Source organism: Sebastes umbrosus, chromosome 9 (genome assembly GCF_015220745.1).
Source record: "Sebastes umbrosus isolate fSebUmb1 chromosome 9, fSebUmb1.pri, whole genome shotgun sequence".
In the NCBI taxonomy this organism is placed as follows: Eukaryota; Metazoa; Chordata; class Actinopteri; order Perciformes; family Sebastidae; genus Sebastes; species Sebastes umbrosus.
The window spans coordinates 13,301,416-13,325,806 of record NC_051277.1 but is presented as its reverse complement, the minus strand read 5'-3'; the positions used below and the strand labels follow the sequence as shown (position 1 = coordinate 13,325,806).

The following is a 24,391-nucleotide window of genomic DNA, read 5'->3' as shown; positions in this document are numbered from 1 at the left end:
TTTCCTCCTTTGGGAAGAGATATTTTCAGAACCTCCTCTGGGGTTTCTTTGCTTAATCTGCGCTAGTTTTCTTCTTTCGTCAATCCCTCGTGTCAATTAAAGAAGTAACACTTAAAACCATCTTCTGATCAGCGTCTTACAATCCCCTCATATTTACATGTTGTCATAAATACTACTTATTGGCTGTGGCTGTCATCTAATTACAAGCAGCTGCCAGTTGATTCCTAACACCTGCTATCTGAGAACAAACACATGTTGTCTGTCTACACAGATGGCTGTCTGGTAACAACACTGGGTTTCATGAAAAAAACAACACTTAAAAATAAACAAAACTAGTAGCGCAGCTTTGAGTCTGTGTTGTAGAAACTGGCCACTTTGTGAAGACAGAACAAAAGATATTACACACTCCTAAGAGGCTGCTGGAATTAGCGTTTTCAGGCAGAATGGTTGGGGTTTGATTTACAGTAAGTGCTTCTAAATAATGAAACGACAGAAGCAGCCGTATCAGATGTGTTGTCCTCTCTAAATCTCTTTTCTCTCTCTCTATGTGTGCAGGAGTTCTTTGACCTGTGGCCAGTTCTGATGGGAGAAGTTCCCCCATATGATGGACCCAAAACTCCAGATGGCAGGGTGAGGACATATTAAACACTGCAAACGCTGTTACTGCTCATTTACTGTAGTGCACACAGGTCCACAGAGGATGGATCTTATATTTTTTGGTGTTTCTGTGACTTTATGACTGATCAGGATATCAAAAACTAGTGGCCAGATTTCTATTACACCAGAGGTGTAGACTCGAATCACATGACTTGGACTCGAGTCACAAATTTGATGAGTATAGACTCGATTTGACAAAATTAAAAAAAGACCAATGACTCATGACTTCACTTGAACTTGAGCTTTTTGACTTGAACATACTTGATACCTTCACCCCCTCAAGCCCAAAGATTAAAAAGTATGTTATTTACTTTAAATATCTTCTTCACACAATGTCTCTAATTTTTTATGTTGCGTGTCTCCTCAAGGAAATTGTCTTCTACAAACTGATTGACTACATCCTGCACGGCAAAGAGGACATCAAAGTCCTGGCGTAAGTCACGACAGAGATCTAGTTTAAAGATACCCTGTGGATGAGTTTTTGACATCTAAACCATGCAGGTTTCAGAGTTTTACGAACAATTATAATGTGTTATGAGGAAGGAAATGTATTCCTCAAATGCATCACATTCAAGGTGATTGGGGAGATGTTATCAGAGAGATAACAACAGGATATTAATGTTGTCTCTTCCTCCCTCACAAAACCAAACATGATCTACAGTTTACTACGGTCCAAACATTTCACTGCAGAATAATCTCATCTGTGTAAATTGAAAGTTGTGTTATTTGATTTGACTGATTTTACATGACATTATTTCTCCTTAGGAGAGTCAAATTTATATTAACACTGAATAGGAAAGTCATTTACATGATTATTTTGTTTTCAGGTTTGTTGTTAAATGATTATTATCGTGTTGTGTTCATCCTCAGGAGTCCTCCGGCAGATCACTGGGCCCTGATTAGCGGTTTACCAACCTACGTAGCAGAGACCGGACTGGTCAGTGTCTGCTTTTCTTCTTCTTCTCGCTCTTTTCCTCTTCCTTTATTTCAACTTTACTCTGAAATTTTGAAAAGATCTCACACAATATTGTGAAATGAGCATAAACTCTCAAATCCAGTTTGCGTCGCAAGAACCATGACAGAATTATCTGGCAGTATTGTGAGTTTCATGCAACATTTTTACAAGTTTCTCCCCTGATAACATTACATTCATTCATTCATTCATTCATTCATTCATTAAGAGCACAAAATAGAGTTCCCATTTGTAAACTTCTTGTCCTGTGTTGGGCTCCTGTAAGTCAGAGTTTTGCAGCATATTTAATTGTTCTTTCTCAATTCTGTGAGTTACTGAAGGACACTTTTGCAGGTCACATGATGGCTGAGGGTGTTTAACATGTGACCTCAACAACTGCTCAGTCTGAAGCCCAAACATTTATGAATTAAACAACGAATGAATAATGAATGAACGGCTAGCGAGCAGGTTGAACAGTTGACAGCTCTGTTCAGCAGGACCGTGATAAACTTAAAAGTAAAGTAATAAACAACAACCTGTCTGACGGTACTAGACAAACTATTTTGGCCAGTGTACAGCAGATTTGATCAAACGAGTGGAACGTAAATCCCAACTCGAGGTCTGATCGGGACCTTAAATGTCAGCGTGAGGAATTTACAGATTTTAATCATAAACACAGAGCTGTGTTGCTCTGATCATGTCCAGCATGTTCAGAATTACAACCTGCAGGGAGTTCAACGATTTCTTTACTGTGGAGATCACCAACAGCTAAAAGAAGGAATATACAGTGAGGGATGCTGTAGGATTATATTATTGTATAAATAATAATAATAATGCATACAGTACTCTTAAGGTCCTTGAAATCAATGGCTTTAAGAAAGATTGTGCAACAATGAATAAATGTCCAACAGTGAACATTTATCAGTCAGTCCTTCAGGAACTTTCAGTGTTGAGATTGTGTGAAGTTAAACTCAGTGAAAGCAGAACAGCGGTAGTGTGCTGGTTCGTTTGTGAATATGTTTTGAAAAAGTGGCTGGATTCAACCAAAACTTTTAGCTTAGAACAAAATTCCTCCTCCTCATTTCTCACTCTGACTTTTAGAGAACAACTTTATTTTCTTCTGTGCAGGAGACCGTGTAAAACCAGTGTCCTTTAAAATATCTTTATTACAAAACTATCTCCGTGGGAAGCTGCGGGTGGTCAGACGAGCAGAACGCCATTAGGCCTTATTACACAGTTGTCAGTGTGCACACCGTTGTGGAAATGAAAAGTGTTGAGCCACACGCCGCTGTGATGTATAATTGTAATTTCTGCAGCTGTTGTAATTAATCACAGTGTGCCTTTCCATAACTGGCTCGTCCATCCATCCCTCCTTCTGCTTCGTCCCGTCTGTCCTCCTCCCGTCCCGTCCTTTCATTGTCTTTGACGCTTGTCATTTTTCAAACTCATCTCTCCTCCCTCGTCTTCTCCGTTTTTCCTCTTCCACATCATGTAGAAGGTGAAAACTTCATCCTTCCACAGAGCCACCTTTTCATAAATTAAGGGGAGAAAGACATGTCAGATTGACACTAATGGTTTTGGATGCGACACAAGAGGGGTTTTAAATGGATTCACCCTTGGGGCAATAAAACTCTGTCAACTCCTGAACATAACATATGAACATGTGGTCCTTCCTCCTCCATGCCAAACCTGACCTTCCTCTACTTTTGTAATGTCCGTCTTTACAGATTACGATTCATTTTGGTTTTAAATTCGTATTATAAACATTATATAATCATACATTGCAGCAACTCTCATCAAATGTCCTCATCCTCAACTCTGTTATCTCTTCTTATTCCTCTTTTCCCACAGATTTGTAACATAATGAATGCCGGTCAGGATGACTTTTTCAAGTTCCAGGTAAGATTGCTGCAATTTTTTTTAGGAATCCATTATTATTATAATTTTTTTTCTTCCCATTTTTTTTTTTTCATAAATTTACCACGTTAATCTCAGAGAATATCCAAGTTATTTTTTTCTCCTAAAATTATGACTTTAATTTTTACGTTGCGTCATAAATAAAGGCGAAAATGCCAAAAAAAAAAAAAAAAAAAGGATTATCTCTTGCTACTTTGCTTCTAAATTTAATTAATATGCATGTAAATGAAAATGTACTAATTATCACCTGTAATACATTTACAGTAATTCACTTGGCAGAGACCTTTCTCCAAAGCACAGTACAAATATGATCATCTACAACCAGCATGACATTAGTCAGACATTAATTTGATTATTTTTTCCTTTCCATTTATTTATCCAGTAAACAATACATTCAGTACCTCCCAGTGTCACGTTCATATCTTTATGTACATTAACACCAGTTGTTGCTGTGAGAGCAATTTCTCTCATTATCTGTAATCTGATTTTTATGTAAAGTAATAGATGACATTAGCATATCGCAGTCAGATTACAGTAATTGCATTACATGTGAGCCTTTACACGTGAGTGATGTAAATGACATAGAATCGCGAGTATATGTTGAAATAATGTATTTAAAAACTAATTTAACTGTATAATGGGCTCTCATGAACCATAAGAGACCACCAGGGAACGATTCTGCCATATAGTCCTCAATGATATGTTCCTCCTCCGCTCTCCGGAGTGTAAATTAGTTTCCTGAGGGCTGTAAAGCGCCCATTGTATTTATCCTTATTATACTCTGTTTCTGATCGTCATTGTCCGTGCTCACACATCGATCCTGGTCCTGCACTGCCGACAGCTAGAGTCTGAATGTTACCATGAGAATCCACCTCTTCTCTTACTGTACAGTTTAATATCAGTCTGAGCTTCATTGGGATGCAGGAGTTATTTTATGTAGATGTGTTGTAATTTGTCTCACCAGCAACAAGCTAAGAAAAGGTTTGGGTCAAGTTACTTAAAACACACAGTAGTACTAATAATATGTAATACTAATTCTATACAGTATATGCTATATTATGATCATAGTATACTGTTTGAGCTGCAAGTATACAAAAAAAGTCAACATACTTTACTGTTTTATACCATAGTCTGTGTTTAATGACATGACCATTCTTGCCATCCCTCCCGATGTCACAATTATCCCGTATTTCTCCCGATTTATGACGCATTTTCAAACCTTTTTTTTTCCTTTTTGCCACACAACCTGTTTCTGGCGCTGTACAGCGTGTATAAGCTCTACCGTTTCCACCCGGACAGCAATACAGCTACATAAAATGTTGTTTCCTGGCACAAAAGAGCTGCTCGCGACACAATGCGGTTTAAGCTCACCAAAGTCACAAAATAACACAAACAAACTAACCGATTGAGGCAGCGGTTGACCAGCAACTCGCGTAATGTGTGAGGTAAAATTACTCTTTCTGTGAATGGAGTCTGGTGGCTTTGAAGAGAGCATAAATAACAGCTTCAGTTCCCTGTTGGAAAATGTTGTCTGACGGCAAGGTAAAGCGATGAAACTATTCTAAAAATAGCGTTAACTTAAATTGATATTCTTTTTTTAGGTGTCTTAAATCCAAACTAAACCTTTAAAACACCAAAGTCAATCCCTTTGACAGTTTTCCACTGAAGGATTTTCATCTTGTTCTCTGTAACTCTTGACAGATAATCCAAGCAAATCCTGTTTATTTATATTTTACTTTATTCCACTCAGTGATGAAGCTAAAGTGCAGCAGTAGCTCACCCAGAGCCCATTTTAAAAATGAGGCTTCAACAACTCCTGCAGTATGTTCATATTTTAGGAGCAGTGAGCAGGTGAATTATTGATTCTCTCTCATATTTCCTCTGGATGTAGAAGGTCACATAAAATGTCTGTAATGCTCCTGCTTTCTTTATTACAATCGTCAGTAAAAAATAGTGAAACGAGGGGGGAAAAAAGGACAGATATTACTGTCTTAAACATATCAAAGTAAGTATATTGTTATTTATAGTTAATACATGTTGAACTGTGTGTGTGTGTACGTGCGCAGAGAGAGCCTCTGGACGACTCCGGCTGGACCATTAAGAACGTCCTGTCGATGCCAATCGTCAACAAGAAAGAGGAGATTGTGGGTGTGGCCACGTTCTATAACAGGAAGGATGGGAAACCCTTTGATGAACAAGACGAAACACTGATGGAGGTACGGGCTGTTTGTGTGTGTGTGGCAGCACTGAGTCACTGGTTTATAAATACACCAGGGCCATTCAGAGCGTCTGCATTATTTATCACCGGGCCTGAAGGCTTTTTACTGAAGTTTCTCTATCTGCCTCACTACTCAGGATTCACTTAAAATACACAACGTGACAGTTTGATCCTCGGCTGTTCCTTAAAATCAAAGTCATTTTCTGAACTATCTTCATTTTGACATTTAAATATGATTTGTTAGTCATTATTTGCTGTATTTTGCAGAAATTATTTGCAAGCTTTCAGATTGGATGTTTTAATAAACAGTGTGTGGAGACGTTTGTCAAACAGTGAACAAGTAAGCAGCGTCAATGTAACGTTACGTCCACTCAAAGTTCTTGTTTTTGTCACTGAGATTGTTATTATATCTGACAACATTATGGAAAGGACCCTACAGAGATATAAACATTTTTCTTACCTTTCTCTTGATCCGGTCTGTTTGATATTGTGTCCAAGTCCCGCTCAAGGAAAAGACTCGTAATGAAATCTGAATATCCGTATACTCTGGCTCAAATAAATACGAGCGGTCATTGAATTCAAAGACCTCATCCACATTGTGGAAATCATCTATATATTCAGCCATGACATTGAAAATCTTTTAGATAACACCAAGCTACGCTTTCCTCCAACACAACAAACTCTGCCCGGATGGCACTCGCGTTTCCACCATGGATGTTTTCCACTATTCCACCGTTGTCTTCCGGCAACACGTCACCTCGCCAGATTTCACAAAGAGACTTTTCGTCAGTTAGACACAAAAACACATGGGGAAATAGTGTCCAGGTTGAAAAATACCAAAGTTACCCTTTAAGGCACAAGTGTTAATGGGTCAATAGCAATAAGTACTTTTACTTTTGATAGTTAAAGTTTTTCTGAGTAAGTTTTGAAAGCGGGACTTTTTTCACATTTTGGTGTGTCTACTTTTACTTCAGATGAAGGATCTGAACTTTTTCCACCACTGACAGGAAGTTTTCACTTGAGTTTGATCTGAAGAAGGCAGTTATCTTGAGCAGTGATAGCCACCATGGCTGAACAGAAAGAAAAGAGTGTCACCTACTCTTATTAAATAGAAAGCTTGACACACCTGCCACCAGTAATAGGCTGTTAACTCTCCCTCTCTCTGTCTCTGTGTCCAGTCTCTGACCCAGTTCCTGGGCTGGTCGGTGCTGATCTCTGACACCTACGACAAGATGAACAAGCTGGAGAACAGGAAGGACATCTTCCAGGACATGGTGATGTACCACGTCAAGTGTCGCAAGGATGAAATCCAGCACGTCCTGGTTAGTAATTACATGTTCTCTACCACGTCGACTACTGCATGGATAAATATATCACTGAAATGTTTCTAAGGCTGATATGCCACATAATAGTACTCTTGGTTTGTTGGTAAAAACGCATATAAAAGACATTCAAAAATGAATTTATAAAGATTATCCTGGCAAAACCTTTTTTTTCACATGTTCTTTTTTCATTTGTGAAAACAGAAAAGTGATCCTGACAAAAAAATTACTTTTTTTTTCACCCAAATTTTTGTTGTTATAATACTCATTTCAATACTTAAAGCATTCATCTTTTCTTCCAGGTGAGTTTTAATTTACATAATTTGCAAACACATAATATACTGTATGTAGCTAGACCTGTACCTGGAAGAAAACATGAATGTTTTTAGTCCTATTTAGAACATGGGATAGTGGTACACTTACGTAAAATGGTGTATTAGGGCCATGGTAGGTAAAAAAAAGAAAGAATTACGGCGCCAGGGGAGAGGGGGTAATATTCAGAGAAAACTCAGAAATGCCGAGTTTAAAGTTGTACATTTTACGAGAAAAAAACTTGAACATTCTTTTACATTAAAGTGGCAAATTACCAGAAAAAAAAAAACACAAGAGAATATAAAGTTGTGGCCAAAATGAGTATATACAAAAATTAAAATCACCTGCCATATTTTTTCCCCACCTGTTTCACAGATGAAATTAAGTGGCTTAGAAAGATTATCCTGGCAAAACCTTTTTTTCTCACTTGCCTCTCAGGGCTTCCGTACAGTTGGGTTTTGTTGAAATGAAATAAGAACCACATTCATTGCTCCAATGATGAGATGAAGAATGTATTTTAAGTGAAAGGATTACATGAGGAATGAGTCCTTGCTGTATCCATTGGTATTTGAGCTAGACAGAACAAAACCAGTCAATTTCAAACTAGTCGGTTGATGTGGACGATACAACGAGGAGGTGAACGTCGTTTATAAACTGAAATAAGCTGTCAGATTTTCTATGAGGTGATTTGTCAGAGAGAGAGGACCTGGTTTGACCTTAGATCAGGAGTCAGGTGATTGATGCTCAACCATTTCATCCAAGGTGAGCGCTGATGTTGTGTGTTTCCCCAGAACACCAGGGAGAGATGGGGGAAGGAGCCGGACGAGTGTGAGGAGGAGGAGCTCCAGGAGATTCTGGTATACAACAACAAGATGTTTCCATGTTTCAGGAAATTCTATGAAATTAGATAAAAATGTCTTGAAATCCAAATATATCGTCCATGTACAAAAAAGAAATAAGTTTCCCACAATGCAACGTGATTTTGATTCCAGTTGGAAAAAGACAAACTAACATATTGACTCTAGAGATTAAACCTGGGACTTTTTGGTTTGTGTCCACAGACGGAGGTCCTGCCAAACTCTAAGAAAGTTGAGATCTTCGAGTTCCACTTCTATGACTATCATCACACCGAACTGGACCTGGTGAAATGTGGCATCAAGATGTACTACGAACTGAAAGTGGTGGACAAGTTTCACATTCCCAGAGAGGTGGGTGATTCGTTATTAATTTGTTAGTCAGTTGGGCTCCGTTAATTTTTTACTCATTATACATCTCTAAGGGCTCCAATGTCAAACTGGTTGTAGGACTGTGCTGAATAGTTCGAAGCTTCATTCATTAAGTCGACATTTGAATTCTAAATCAACATTTAAATGCTTGCTTCTGCACAGTTGTAGATAAAGATCAGGCTACACTAAAATTATTAATATTATGCTATTTGTAGAATCAGATTCAATTGGTGGCTGCGTAGGCTTGTTTCAGACTTGAGTGAGCCAAACATTTCCAATAACTCCAGAGCGTTGTAAAGTCCAAAAGTCAACATTTATTGAAAAAAGACAGATGTAATTATTTCCAAAGTTCACTACATGTTTTTATCCAATCCATATTTGTTATTGTGTAGCCTTACAAAATCAACATTTTCACTGCGGTCAAAAAACTGTTTGCTCTCTTGCTCTCCGCACACAAAGGGAGGCACGCGCCTGTATTAGCTTTGCAGTCTAACAACACCATGAATTACATTTATATAACCATAATGGCAAAAAAATTCTATTTTTTTCAAGCAGCAACTTCCGGTGCTGAGAAATGAGACCAACGCGCAAGTGCCAAAAACTGAAGTTCCTCAAATGGGCTCTTGAGGCTCCAAAAGCGAGTCAATCTTCACAGACCTCCATGTTAAAATGCCCAACTTTACAGCAGAAATATGTTTACTGCTCGGTACAAAAAATGGTTTTGGTCTCTGTAGCTAATTATCCCTGTTTAAGAAAACTGTACGGGGGTGAATTTATATATAATTTACCCGTTCAAATTATATTAAGGCTTAAAGTTGAGGCATAATTGAGGGCGTGGTTTAGGCTGTGTCGTCACCGCCAAGATGGCAACGGCCGGATCCACTTGGAGCTTCACACCAGCTCTCCAGAAACCTAAGGGTGACGTCACGCAGATTATGTCCATATTTTAAACAGTCTATGAATTTTTTTTTCCATTTTCTTTAGAGTGATGAAGTCATGTATTATGATGACAGAGTCAAAGCTTCATTCGAAAACCTCAATAGAAGCTTTGAATGTAAAAAGATGACATTCGGTAGCCCTAACTGGTTGGGATTCATGAAGTTGGAAGCTCTTATCATACATTTTGTAATGCATTAAACTGATGCTTTGTGTCAAAAACAGTAGATTTAGACCTTACCTTTATAGAGCAATGAGTTAACATTCTGGGCTAACTCAGTTTATGTTGCAAGACTGCATTACATACGGAGGTAATCTGATTATCTGACGATCTTTATTGTGACATAGAGAGCCCAGTGACTGGTGTGTTTATCCAGTCAGATGTAGGAAGGGTTAATGTTGATGTCTGAAACATTAGTCAACTATTGTAAAACCCAGCTGACATGATATCTGTCTCCACTTAAGGCAGTTGGTTGAAATCATTATCACAATATTAAAAAAAAGGACATCTTGTGTTGCCAATATATCATGATATGTCAAACAGATGCAAACTTACACCTGAAATAATCAAATTGTTGTCTTCATGTGCCCAAAGCAAAAGCTTGAATAATTCAATATGTTGGGGGTTTTAATTACAGCCTGCTCAGAATCATTAATTTCGACAACAGAAACTAGCAGAATAATAATTCAAGATTAAATCATCATGATATGATTCAGCTGAAAGTCGATAAACAATCTTAGAGAAGTGAAAAGTATTGGCCCTCGCACTGCTGAAATAAATATAATTAACTGTCATGTAAGTTAAAAGCAGTAAACTGCTGTATGTGTTGTGCAGGCCCTGGTGAAGTTCATATACTCTCTCAGCAAAGGCTACAGGAGGATCACCTACCACAACTGGAGACACGGATTCAACGTGGGACAGACCATGTTCACCCTGCTGATGGTGAGACTCACAGAGATAAACTGACTCTCTCCTTCCATCTCGCTCCTCATTAATCCGTCACCTCCTCCTGCTCTCAATCTCCTCCTCCTCGTCATCTCTCATCTTTCCTCCTCTTCCTGCTCCTCCTCTCTGATTCAACGTGATAAACAGTCTTCCTCCTCCTCTGTCATTCCTTCATCTAGAATGAGATAATGAAGTGTGTCTGTAAATGAAAAAGTGAGTCAGTGTTGCCTGAACTGGTCATTAATAAGAAAACCAGTGAGTGTCGTTATTGTGCATACCTACCTTCACCCTATAAATAAACTCCCCCCTCTCTCTCTCTCTTTCTGACTTGTTTGTGTTTCGTGTTGTTAGACAGGCGATCTAAAGCGTTACTACACAGACCTGGAGTGTATGGCCATGGTGACCGCCGGTCTCTGCCACGATATTGACCACAGAGGAACCAACAACCTCTACCAGATGAAGTAAGGGCTGTGGGGAGGACAAAGAGGGAGGGAGGGGGAGTTTAATCAGCTGAAAGGTGACAGCTTTGATGCCTGCAGGGACCTCCAGCTTTGTATCTTTGAAAAATAGTTTCTGACACACTGACCTTTGAGAGGTAACTAATGATTTTAGAAGTAACTAGTGAGCTTGACCTTTGTGATTTTGGCCTTTTATAATTAAAACTGACGCAACTTGAGTTTACACATATATTGTTTAGTTTAGTTATTTAGTATATTTATTTGTATTTACATGATTTTTATGCCTCCGTGCTGGTGACATCCGTGGCCGAAGGTGTTGTGTTTTTGGGTTGTCTTTCCGCTTGGCTGTCCTGTCCGTTCTCGTGAACGCGATATATCAAGAGCGCCTGGAGGGAATTTCTTCAAGTTTGGCACAAACGTCCATTTGGGCTCAAGGATGAACTGAATTTGATTTTGGTGGTTTGTGGTTGTTGCTGCAAAACTGTAGTCATTTAGCTTCTCTTTGTGTGTTTCAATCTTTGAACTGCTTTTAAAGGGAAAATTTGCCACATTTAATGTGGATGTAAATTCTTCAGTGTGTGCCATATTGGCAAAATCTGTTGTTCTTCCTGCATCCAGCCAAGGAGCGCAGTAAAATCTGATCTGTACTCGCAGAAATTGAGCCAATAGCAACACACGACTGCAGCTCTAGTTACACTGCACATGTGCCAAATCCCAAGACCAGCCTCTTTCAATAGGCTTTGCAACCAGCGCCGTCATTTGATGTGACAGTGACGTCGTTGGATGCAGGAAGAACTACAGGCTATTTCAGCTTAAATTTTTAGTCTCTGCCTCCGGATAGCTAGACGGCGTCCCCGAAATGCTGCTAAAAAAATAATTTCTCCTCGCTTGTATTGCAAACTAGCTACTTTTCCAACAATAAAAATGCCATCCCAAATTAGGAGTGCAGAGGATGTTACGGACGAGGAAACATTTTACAGGGTTTTGGCTAGTCGGATATTCAGCCATATTTATTAGAGCCAGAGTATACGCCGAAGAAATGCAGCAGATAGAGGCTGCGGCTGCATCATCCGTGCAAGAGGATATGGCCGGTGTATACTGTAGTGGGCATGCTTTTTTGTTTCAATCACAATCTTGAAGTCTCATAGGAGGACTTGCAGTGCAGAAAGCTGTAGCACATCCAAGTTAAACTATGATTTATTTAACAAACTGAAGTAAAAACATCAAATGTAAAAAAACTCACTAAAATCAAAGCGTACAGCGAGTAGAAATAAACGATATGATGCATTAAAAATATGGTTTTATTTGCCGTCTTGACCCGATTCTCTTTCTCTCACTTTGTAAAACCCGACTTGTTTGGTTATTCTGAGACCGTTTTAATTGACTCAAGGTGACATCAGCCACTCCTCCCGTGTTGTGGCGAGCTCACCTCAGCTCTTTATGTGACGGTAACGTCGCACACTGAGAACATCAATGAGCTGATATTGACCAGATACACCTCCAGCTGCTCCGCTCCACCTGCTGATGGATGAGCTAACGAGAGACGCCATTAGCCGCGGACACAGCAGGCCAGGCCCACCCTGAGTTTATCATGCATGATTTATCACCATGTAACCTCCCAACTCTGTGTGTGTGTGTGTGTGTGTGTGTGTGTGTGTGTGTGTTTCCAGGTCTGGTAATCCTCTGGCGAAGCTTCACGGCTCCTCCATCTTGGAAAGACACCATCTGGAGTTTGGCAAGACTCTGCTGAGAGATGAAGTATGCTGTAGCACGCACACACACCTGAACACCTTCACAATGTAAAGCAATGCAATACAACTGTCCTAGATATGAGGAGCTGAAGTCTCACCCCTCTCTAGCTTCTGTAAAATATTATAAAACATTACTATTTTTCTACCATACCATGTTTCCAAGTGTTTACCTTGCTAAGGGGATCATCTGCAGTTGTTGAATGATATTTTACTGTCCAGTACAGTAGTACATACCCCTTTTGTTTTGAATATTCATCAGTTTCGTCACACATGATTTCTGTTTCACATCAAAGAAGCTTTTACTTTCTTGAGCTACCTGGTATCCTTGTTGTTCTTTGGCTTATTTGACTTTCTCTCGTGTTTCAGTCGTTGAACATTTATCAGAATCTGAACCGCCGTCAGCACGACACCGTCATCCACCTCATGGACATCGCCATTATCGCCACTGACCTGGCTCTCTACTTCAAGTCAGTACAGCAGCATGCAAACACATGAACACCTGCTATTTATTGCTATTATATCATTTAAATGCAGTTTAGTCAGCAATTTAAGACAGAATAATGACTTTTTAATTATTATAGAGTGGCACATTTAATAGTAATTTCACATTTAGTGTCAGATTTTAAGAATAATTTAAATGAAAAGATGAGCACTGACTTTATAGATTGATTTTGAAAAGGCAACAAAAAGTTAAGATAATGAACAGCAAGCCGATCATTAGTGGAGGGGTCTTGAATCACCCTTGCTGTACATTATCCTGCTTATTACACGGCTACTTACTAAAGAGATCAATAATTTGACAAAAAATATTGATTTCAAAATGATATATTGCTTCCGGTAAAAAAATGCTGATAGAATGTCGTAATTGACCAATCAGAATCAAGAATTCAACAAAGCCGTGTAATAATTGACTCTTATTAACCACAAAAAAGTGCATTATTCAGGCACACTCCTTATTCCATATGCACCATAGCAGACAATGACGGATAGATAATACATTGGGTTTTGATGTGCAGGAAAAAGGACCAAAACTGAATGAGACGAAGATGCAACGATATATATTCATACCTTTATTATCAGAAACACCTCCTGAAGTCTGCCCAACCCCATTCTCCATCCCCAATACACAGCAAAACCTGGAGTTGTTAACCCACCACCCTCTCAGACATCATGTTTATAAAAACAAAGAAAGGAGACTATATCACCAATGCCTTGTAAAGAACATGCAGTAAAGACGGATAAGACATCTGTAATGGAGTGCTGTTTTCTTTCTGTGCAGGAAGAGGACGATGTTCCAGAAGATCGTGGACCAGTCCAAGACCTACGAGAACTGGAACGAGTGGACAAAGTACATGATGCTGGAGACCACGCGCAAAGAGATCGTCATGTAAGCACAAACAAACACACACACATATACAAATCGTTGACGAGCATGTTTCATCATAGTTTTCATTTACTAAATTACCACTGAAATGCATGTACCAACAGAGATGTACAGACATATAGATCTCAGTCATGTGTTGTGTTCGTAGGGCCATGATGATGACTGCTTGTGACCTGTCTGCCATCGCCAAACCGTGGGAGATTCAGAGCAAGGTACGCACCTGTGTGATCTTTACACAAGGTCCTTTTCATACTTCACTGTAGTGGCGGTAAAATGGCTCTCCAGCCGTTCACGGTAATAAGGCGACACAGGAGAGGCTCTGCGAGAGGGGAACCAGTGATAAAGTAGACACAGAATGGCTTTCTGTCGGCGCTGCCATTTCTCTCAGCAGTGATTCCTGACGGCCTCATGCATCAAAAGCAACTTGCTGCTTTTCATTCCCCCTCATCACCGCACGGCAGCCTCAGCATTTTATATCAGTTAAGTGTGTAATATACACATCGCCATCGAGCCTGCACACACAGGCATATCAATATGAACAGGAAGCATCTCTGGCTGTTCGACAGACGCTGCTGCTGGAGGGTCATTTTTCAGCTTTTATTTCTCTGCAAACGTATGGTCTTTATCAGTAACGCCTGCTTCACATTCCTATACACACACATAAGATGGAGACTCATAGCTATTGCATCAACATAGAGCCCATAAAAAAACCAGTGATGATAATTTAAAGCACAGCTAGTCCCGGTGACGGGTAGGATGCAACATCTGTTGACAATAGAAGCAAAGATAACAATTTCATTTCTGCATACAGAATTATGTTGATTTTGGTCAGATTCTCCTCCAATCTGTGTGTTAGTGGATCATTTTATGTCGGGCCACTAAAAGTTATACGAATAAGGGAGCTTGCACAAGTCAACATTTATCTTTGTAGTTGTTTTGTGTCTCTTAGTAGTCATTTTGTCTCTTTATAGTCATTTGGTGTCTCTTTGTAGTCGTTTTGTGACTCTTTGTAGTTTTTTTGTGTCTCTTTCTAGTCATTTTGTGTCTCTTTATAGTCATTTTGTGACTCCTTGTAGTTGTTTTGTCTCTTTGTAGTCATTTAGTGTCTCTTTGTAGTCATTTTGTGTCTCTTTGTAGTCATTTTGTGGCTCCTTGTAGTTGTTTTGTGTCTCTTTGTAGTCATTTAGTGTCTCTTTGTAGTCATTTTGTGTCTCTTTGTAGTCATTTTGTGACTCCTTGTAGTCATTTTGTGTCTCTTTGTGTGGTCGTTTTGCCCCTTTTTATAGTCGTGAGTCTCTTTGTGTCTCTTTGTAGCTGCTATGCATCTCTTCGTAGTTGTTTTTTGTCTCTTTGTAGTTGTTTTGTGTCTCTATGCAGTAATTTTGTGTTTCCTTGTTGTAATTTTGTGTCTCCTTGTAGTCCTTTGTGTTTCTTTGTGATCATCTTGAGTCTCTTCGTGAGTGGTGCGTGTGTCTTTGAGTGACATTTTGTAGGTGAAGGCGCCTGACATTTTGGGCCCCTGGGCCTGTGCCCGGTAGGCCCGTTCAGTAATCCGTCCATAATCGTGCTCTGGTGTAGACCAAAAGAATAGTCTGATACCACTTGCGAGAGGTGGTCTCGGACCATTTCCAAGCGAACCGTAATGCGGTTCGATTGCAGTGAGAACATAATCCGACCCAATTGCAGGAAGTGAACCAAAATGCAGGGTTATGGGCTGTGTGCGCGGGCATTTGTTGAGATGGACACAGGTAAACGACAGGTTAACATGAGTGGGAGAGGACTGACCTGGACCTCTGCAGAAGTCTGATGTTTGCTCTACATCTGGGCCGAAGAGAACATACAGACTATGCTAAATAAAGTCCACAAAAATATTGTCGTATATATATCGTTAAAGTCATTCGAGATAAACTATTTTTTTTATTTGGTCCACTTTAATGTGTGCACTGTGAAACCGAAAAGTATTAATTTAACTCTGATTTGGACTAACCTGACGGACTGTGGCTTGTGAAAGTGCCCTAAGATGATCCGAGAAGGAAAAAAAAAAAAATCACTGGTTGAACTGGTCCCAACTTTAGACCTTTATTCAAGGGGTCACAAGTAGACATAGCTTCATTTCAGAGGGTCACAAGCTGGAAATGTTAGTGCTCCTTCTCATTTTCTAGATCAGTGGTTCCTGTGCTGTTATAGCATGCATCATTAAAGGAGACATTTCTCTCCCAGGCTCCTTCCCCCCCTTCACTTATACACAGAGCAGAAAAATAACTCCACTGGGGAAAAGTAGTCTAACACAGTGAGTGAGGAACTAACACTAACTCTTGGCAAAGTCACATCTCCAGCCATGCTTGACTTTTCCTTTAAAGACGGGGTTATTATTGAGAACAAGGCTGTGACTTCAAAAAACAATTTGACTAATTTAAAACACAACCTTCCATGTAGCCTAATCCTAAACTATGTTATATAATTAGTGTTTTTCCCAGTCAATTGTGTGTCTCCCCTGCCTCTTTGAGAAAGTGAGAAAAGTTTGTGACCCACTTTGTTGGAAACAGTCAAGCCAAAACCAAGCACCGACATTCATTTTACAGTTAAACAGTACATTAAAATATGTTTCTAAAATACATATGTATTCTCTTACCTGTAGTGATATTTATCAATCTAGATTGTTTTGGTGTGAGTTGCCGACTGTTGAAGATATCGGTCGTAGAGATGTCTACCTTCTCACAATTATTTATCATGATTATTCATTGATTTTACGGACAAAACATTTTCATTGCGCTTTCATATTTAAATAAACAGAGCACTGAACTTTCTACATTACTGCTAATGTACAAATATTTGCATCAAAATCAGACTAGTCCTTCTTCACACTACATATCCTAGAAGCAAAATATGATTGTACCAAAACTTTTTACCCCAAATGAAATCAACAGAGCACTGCTTTCACTTTCACACTGTGCTACATTCCTACTAATTAACAATCAGTGCATCAAAATAAGATTTTAAATAAGGTTTTTCTTTACCTGAATTTAGTGCAAATTTCCGATTTGCCCGTCTGGTCTCTAAACGAGTAATATACAGTATATCACTCTTACTCTACTCTAGATGCAGCCGCAACATTCAGAAAAGTTTTTCACAGGCTGCCGCTGCAGGATGCATATGTACTGACATGACCGCTCCCCAAAAGTGAAGCTAAAACATCTTGGTTAACCCCCTGGTGGCTCTTAGTTATTAGTTATTTGATGTGCAGTCGAGTTTTCTATGAGGGGAGCATTTTAAAAGTCCATATCGCAGGCAGTTATGTTTATTCGATTGTGGAGAGCCAGAATCGTGATCGCAATTATTATTCAATTAATTGGGCAGTCCTAGTCACCAATAAATATTTTTTGTGCATAAATTGTCATCAGTCATACCAAGTTGCCACCAAAATAGGATGATGCATCCATTTCAAAGCTTTTTGCTGCTTTGCTACGTTATAAATATTATTTTTTTCTGACATGTTTAGTTAATTTTGAGCCTTTTCCTCACAAACTTCTCCATAATCATTATGTCCATCTGTTATAGTTGAATGTCAGTGGCTGATATAAAGCAGAACAACTCCTCCCGCGTTGCACAACCGCTGACAATTAGGATATTCCACTTTTTATTTTTAGCAGATGTGTTTTTTTTTTTCTGGTTGGATTTCACCTCTGCGTGCACCTGGTGAGTCAGCTCTACTTCCCACTGACACTGTCAGGATATCTATCTACAGCATCGGACGGCCTCCTGCGAATTGTACTCTAAAAGTAGCTTGATGACTAACTCTTCCCCTTTTTAAAGGTGAATTCCATCCTGAATATTTTAGCCTTCATATGAAACCTTCCTTAACATTTTTGGTGGTTATAATGTGCAGAGATTTACCCAGAGTGAGTCTCTTATAGCTCCTACTTTGTGATTTAAGTTTGATAAAATGGTTCCTACATAAAATCTACAGTGCAGATAGATTCACTCTGATTTGTATTGATGATAGACAGCCCTCTCTAAGATTTTATGGAGACACAAAAGCCTGAGATATCCCGCTGACATTTTTATGACGGATATTTAATTTTTCACTCAGTCCTGCCTCCCACGCTCACAGAATATCTGGCTGCTCCAGCCTCATGGCAATTGTTCCCCCCAAAAGTGGCTCGATGACTAACTCGTTCTAAAATGAGGTTTCTATCCTGAATACAGAATTCACATATTATTCATCAGATCTCACGGTGCTCCATTTTAGGTTTGTGAGGGCAGACAAAACAGGCTTTATCTCATCAAGACACAAAGACACAAACTGCCTTGTGAGCTGTGAACAAGATTCTCATTGATGGGACATTGTGGAAGGTTTAACAACATCTACGGGATGATTTGCTGCTTTGTTATAATGCCACTTAGATTATCTGTAGTATATGACAGCCTCTGTCTTAAAGGAGTATTCCACCAGAATACGCAGTGCTGAAATTATAAGTCTTAACCCTCCTGTTGTCTTCCCGTTGACCATGCAACTTTTGTTTTCCCGGGTCAAAATTGACCCAGTCTGGTTTGACTGTTTTTAAAGCATACATTATAAATTATCACCGAATTCTGTATTACACTTTTTTGGCCAAGTTCATTCCAACTCATTACCACAAGTTTTACACTTTTTTAGGGGAATTCATAGTCAATAAACCTAATTTAAATGAAATTAAACCTAATTTTTTTAGGGAAAAAAATGCAGAAATTATTAACAATTTGGACTATACTTAAAATTAGACTGGTATATGTCAAAGTTTAGTCAGAATATTGTAAATATTATAATATAAACACATTGCACCATCACAGGTGCTATAATTTTGAATAAAATACCCATAATGCAATGAAAGTGGTCATTATTGTTTTTTGCAAAGACCATATCACGGAACCATCCATGTCATTTTGGGGCAATTATGTGAAAGACATCCATATTTATGATATAATGAAGTTTGAAAACTGGTCAAATTTGACCCGAACACAACAGGAGGGTTAATCAATTTATGAACTGAGGAGAGCTACATCTACAACAGCTTTAATAATAGAGTAATTTTACAAGCATAAATGTCAAACATTGTCTGGTTCTAGTTACTCAAATGTGACGACTTGCTACTTCTCTCTGTTTTATTCCAGTGTGCGTTTAAAACGGTTAAAAAGCAGCTTGGTTTTCAGCTCAACCGTTGCACATTTTGAATTTATCAATAAGACTCAGAACCGCAGAGGACAGTATGTACTTCTTGAAGTGATGATCAAAATCAATGAAATGGTTTTACATGTGATTGTTTTATAGAGACTAATTCCTCTTTGAATTCACCCTCTAGGTGGCGCTGTCCGTCGCTGCAGAGTTCTGGGAGCAGGGAGACCTGGAGAGGACCGTCCTGGAGCAAAATCCCATTGTAAGGATACGGAGAGCGTGTTTGAGAGAGAGAGAGAGAGAGAGATGCTAAAAAGAAAGTTTAGAGGGATAGATGTTATTGATCTTTCCTGGAGCAAAAAACACTAAACCCCCCTCCAGCTCCAGCGGTGCTGTGGTTGTATTTATAGTTGACCTCTAACTTCTTTGAGAATCAATAAAGCACATTATAATAATTATTACTAGATGGGTTATGACAGGAATCAATTTAATCTAATTTCTACACAGTATTATTATCCTGAAAATATTGTTTTCTGTGTGATTTGTATTTCTGTATCTGTCCAGTGTTTTTTTTTTATTCAGTTTGTGCCAGTGAGTTAAAGTTTGAGAGGAGGAGAAAGAGGATTCGGTGGGTGGACAGGAATCATGGGAATTCTCTCCTCGAGGCTTCAAATTAGGATGGAGAGCGGGAAGGACGCGATTAGAGAGGAAGGAGGAGGAGAACAAGAGACTGAGACGCAGTTAGAAGACAAAAATGAAAAGACAGATTTAGTTCCCCGTGGCGGCTGTGTTGTGTGATGTCCAGCCCATTATGTGGAGCACTGATACAGAAAGAGCAGGCACTGTGGCCCTAACCCAGCCGACCGTACCCTCCCCTGGCTCTCTCTCCTCCACTCTGCCTCGGTGTCTCTCTCTCTCCTCGCTCTGTTTCATTCCCTCGTGTCCTTCAGACACTTGAAGTGCAAGAAGCACCATCCCACACTCTCTAACCCCGCAGTGCTCTGAATTTAATAGCATCTGTGTCAGCGGGGAAAACTTTTCATTTTGATCAGTTTGTATTTTCCCAGCAGTCAGTTCTGTGACTCACTGTGGTCTGACGAGAAGAAAAAAACACTTTGCAGAGGCTGCGGCACTTAAATCATTTTCTCAAGAAGTGCAAGAAGTGGAGGTGGGCCAGCAATTACAGCCAGCGTGAACTTTCTGACAGGGTTTTTACAGTCCAGTGTGTCGCTGTGGCTGCTAATGTGAATCTTATGTAACTTCACATGTCCATTCAACCTTTATTTACACCGAGGAACGGCATGTAGAGCCCTCTTTTACAAGCATGCAGTTTTCAAAGAAAGTGGTGCTTGATTATAAGGAGCGCTCACTCTCTGCTGCTTTTAGGAGACTATTTCAGGTCTCGATTGGATGCTTCTGACATTTCTTTTGTACAAACTGGTTTCAGTGAGTCAGTGAGGATGGAGCACTCTCCTTCTTTGTGATTGTACTCACATTTCCTTTCCTTTATATTACTGTTTTATGGTGCTTTATTTAACTTTATTGTCATTACTTAAATTGATGTTGCATGCATTTTTGTATATATTTTGCACTTTTATCTGTTTTGAATTCAAGAGTTTGTTCTTTTATTGTCATTCTATCTGCTTCATATGAGATCCTTTCTGATATTTGCATCTTATTTTTTATATATGTGGTTCTTTCCTTTACTTAAATTTTACCTGCTTTATATGAGATTTATTTCTCCAATCCACATATTACTTATTTATATGAAATTATTTCTATTATTCTGCACTTGCATCTTCATCTGTTTATGTAGGGGCTCAATACTGCTTGATACATGTGCTTTAATCTTTACATGGGTTTCTGATTTTTTAATCTTATTCTGTAAATCTTTAAATCTGGAAAGCACTTAAAAAGTGCTATATAAATAAACTTATTATTATTACTGTAGTATAGATAAAGTCATTAAGATGCAAGGGCTTAGCAGTAGAGTTGAGTGTTTTAAACATTTCTCTTTCTCCCCCTCCCTCCAGCCTATGATGGACAGAACCAAATCAGCTGAACTGCCGAAGATGCAGTGCGGTTTCATCGACTTCGTCTGCACTTTTGTGTACAAGGTCCGACATCATGCATCACAGATACATTCAGTACTGATTCTTTTTAACCTACCAAACACTCACTGCGATGAACACCTGCAGCTGGTTAAACTGTAGGTACATTTACATGCAGGTGTGTCATATAAAGGCATTGATGGCATTTTAACTTGTTCATCGACTTTTCAGCCGAGTGACTTTATTTCAAGATGGTTCAGGTGTACAACTTGATTACAGTAATCGACTTTGTTCGCACCGTCTGAGACCCATTTGTTAGTGTCGTATTTTTAAGATTTAATAAATTAATACAAAGCTGTATTGATTTTGGTGTGATCTGATTTGTGTTGACTCGTCCTCCTCTCCTCTCCAGGAGTTCAGTCGCTTCCACGTGGAGATCACCCCCATGCTGGACCGCCTGTTGAACAACAGGAAGGAGTGGAACGCCCTGAAGGAGTTGCACGACGCCAAAATGGCTGCAATCGAGGAGGAGAAGAAAGCCAAGGAAGAGGAATCTCAGAAAGTTGCGGGGGCCAGGCAAGGTAGGAAACTCTCAGACATACGAACACATTCAGACAATGCGTTACTCTATCAGTTTCATGTGGGACGTAAATGCCTCTGAGTCTAAACAGCCTATGTGCCAGTTTGAGGTACATTTGAGCGAGATATGTATAGTATGCCAAAACTGACACACAAATACACTAGGACTGTCAACGACGCGTTAACCAAATTTGTTTTAACGTCACTAATTTATTTAATGTATTAACGCAACTTGTGATTTTTAGGTAGTAGCGAGCTCAGTTTTTATACTAACGTGACGCGAAGGAGGCTAAATAACGCTCCAAAATTACGCTACATTTTGGCGAGGAAAAACTGGCATGGCCATTTTCAAAGGGGTCCCTTGACCTCTGACCTCGCGATATGTGAATGTAAATGGGTTCTATGGGTACCCATGAGTCTCCCCTTTACAGACATGCCCACTTTATGATAATCACATGCAGTTTGGGGCAAGTCATAGTCAAGTCAGCACACTGACACACTGACAGCTGTTGTTGCCTGTTGGGCTGCAGTTTGCCATGTTATGATTTGAGCATATTTGTTATGCTAAATGCAGTACCTGTGAGGGTTTCTGAACAATATTTGTCATTGTTTTGTGTTGTTAATTGATTTCCAATAATAAATATATACATACATTTGCATTAAGCAAGCATATTTGCCCACTCCCATGTTGATAAGAGTATTAAATACTTGACAAATCTCCCTTTAAGGTACATTTTGAACAGTTAAAAAATGTGCCATTAATTGGCGATTAATTACATTTATTTTAATGATTGACCGCCCTAAAATACACACATACTGGTGTAAACATTGTAAAAAAATTGATGCATTCTTCATGGTGTCACTTTAATTTATGGAAAAATAACTTCCGCTCTGTTTTCCCTTTCTCCTTCCTTCCTTCCTTCCTTTGTTCTTTCCTTCCTTCCTTCCTCCTACAGCGGCTGCAGCCCAGTCACAATCCAAGACTTGTATTGTCAGCTAGAGATGCTGCAACAGCACCAGGTTGCTTGCTACATGGTTGTGGTCCAGCGTTGGGTTTCACCCCCAAAAACTCTTTCTTTACATTTCGATCTCACCTGAAAGATCCAGTTTACTTTCAAAACACCTGTTACAACTGTGTCCTCCACTTTCTTCTGTTCTGCTTTCCTGCTTCACTGCTTCTTCCTGTCCATCTTTTGATACTGTATTACTCTTAAGATGTACGTGGCATTATGATATGTTAAGGCGTCAGCTACCAATAGCTTTACATGCAGCAAGCCTCGTATGTTATCTGAAAGTCAAACCTGGGAGACCATCAAAAAGGAAATATGGAATTTTGAAGCTTTTACATTGAAAATGTTCCTGCTCATATGGCAATAATACGTTTTTTTTTAACGAAACACTTCAAAAACACGGTTTGGAGACCTATATTAACTTTTTAAAAAGGAGTCTAATATGTGACCTTTAAAGAGATAGTTTGGATGTTTTGAAGTGGGGTAGTATGAGGAGGTACTTATCCACTTATCCATACTCAGTGTATTACCTACAGTACATTTACTTTGCTAAAAAACATTTGATCCTTTGCAGTCAGAAGATGTGACAGACTTTCTAACTTGAACCACTTGTCTTGATCAGGCAAATATACGCTTATATTAATGATAATAATAGCAAAAAAGCTATAAGACAATCAACAAACTTTAGCTCCACTGTGGCTCTGATAGTATTTTGGTATTTGAATGTATTTTGCGTGATGGATTTTGTAGCCGTGGATCTATATGATGCAATTTTCAAAACAAACCGAGAGGGAAACGGATGCAACCTCGACTAATAGCGTTCCAAACCGGCATGTCAATATTGTCTGTGAATCAAATGTCAACATTTGTTTTGTGTTCTCGGCTCGGGTCTTGTGATATTAGCTTTGCTGACATGTTCGTGTCAGCTTGTTCTTCTACATGCTGTCAAATAGAAAGAAACTGTCAAGAAAAACTGAGAACGTTGCTTGTAAAATAGATGTGCGCTGCGAATACGACATGTATAGTGTTGTTCGTTTTGTGCCCTGCAGCGTTTTCCTGTATTCTGTGTAGTTAGATATAAGATAATATGATGTTTTGAGCCTCTTTAGCATTTCACACAGCACCGTCTTCCCCCAATGTTAAAGCTGGTAAATACTAAAGCGGATCAATATGGGCAAAATTGTGTTTCTGTGGACTCATTTGTCACTCTCAACACACAGAATGTATTACTATTACTGTAGTTAATAACGAGGAAATGTGAATTTGCTTATAAGTCACTTTGCAGAGATTAGTAAAAATGCTATTTTCCTACCGAATTACTTTGGTGTCTGTGTTTTTACTGAGCTGTGTCTCTGTGTAGCAGTTTAGTTTTAGCCTGTTTAGTGTAGTGTTGGTGTGTTAATGTAGCTGTAGCTACTTGCTGTTGTGTGTGTGTGTGTGTGTGTAGTAGATGAGCGTATGTCTACATAGGGATGAGAGTCAGTACCTCCAAGTCTGAGGCTGTGGTTATCTGCCGGAAA

The 24,391-nt window shown here is 39.2% G+C and overlaps 1 protein-coding gene across 3 annotated transcripts in view; it reads left to right on the top strand.

The window, feature by feature from the left end:
- The window catches only part of pde6a (phosphodiesterase 6A, cGMP-specific, rod, alpha), a 45,332-nt gene extending 21,145 nt beyond the window's left edge, over positions 1 to 24,187 (top strand). For 2 of the 3 annotated variants that reach the window (XM_037780655.1, XM_037780656.1), the window contains 18 exons: positions 556 to 630; positions 1,026 to 1,090; positions 1,528 to 1,594; positions 3,461 to 3,508; positions 5,593 to 5,742; positions 6,923 to 7,066; positions 8,170 to 8,235; positions 8,440 to 8,586; positions 10,376 to 10,483; positions 10,838 to 10,947; positions 12,615 to 12,702; positions 13,062 to 13,162; positions 13,975 to 14,082; positions 14,228 to 14,291; positions 19,419 to 19,493; positions 21,265 to 21,348; positions 21,695 to 21,863; positions 22,818 to 24,187. In XM_037780655.1, the coding sequence (XP_037636583.1) occupies positions 556 to 630; positions 1,026 to 1,090; positions 1,528 to 1,594; positions 3,461 to 3,508; positions 5,593 to 5,742; positions 6,923 to 7,066; positions 8,170 to 8,235; positions 8,440 to 8,586; positions 10,376 to 10,483; positions 10,838 to 10,947; positions 12,615 to 12,702; positions 13,062 to 13,162; positions 13,975 to 14,082; positions 14,228 to 14,291; positions 19,419 to 19,493; positions 21,265 to 21,348; positions 21,695 to 21,863; positions 22,818 to 22,861 (1,713 nt within the window). In that variant the 3' untranslated portion in view covers positions 22,862 to 24,187. Of the gene's footprint in view, positions 1 to 266; positions 465 to 555; positions 631 to 1,025; positions 1,091 to 1,527; positions 1,595 to 3,460; positions 3,509 to 5,592; positions 5,743 to 6,922; positions 7,067 to 8,169; positions 8,236 to 8,439; positions 8,587 to 10,375; positions 10,484 to 10,837; positions 10,948 to 12,614; positions 12,703 to 13,061; positions 13,163 to 13,974; positions 14,083 to 14,227; positions 14,292 to 19,418; positions 19,494 to 21,264; positions 21,349 to 21,694; positions 21,864 to 22,817 lie in introns of those variants that run through there. The other variant, XM_037780657.1, reaches the window with a different exon arrangement.
- The last annotated feature ends 204 nt before the right edge of the window (positions 24,188 to 24,391 follow it).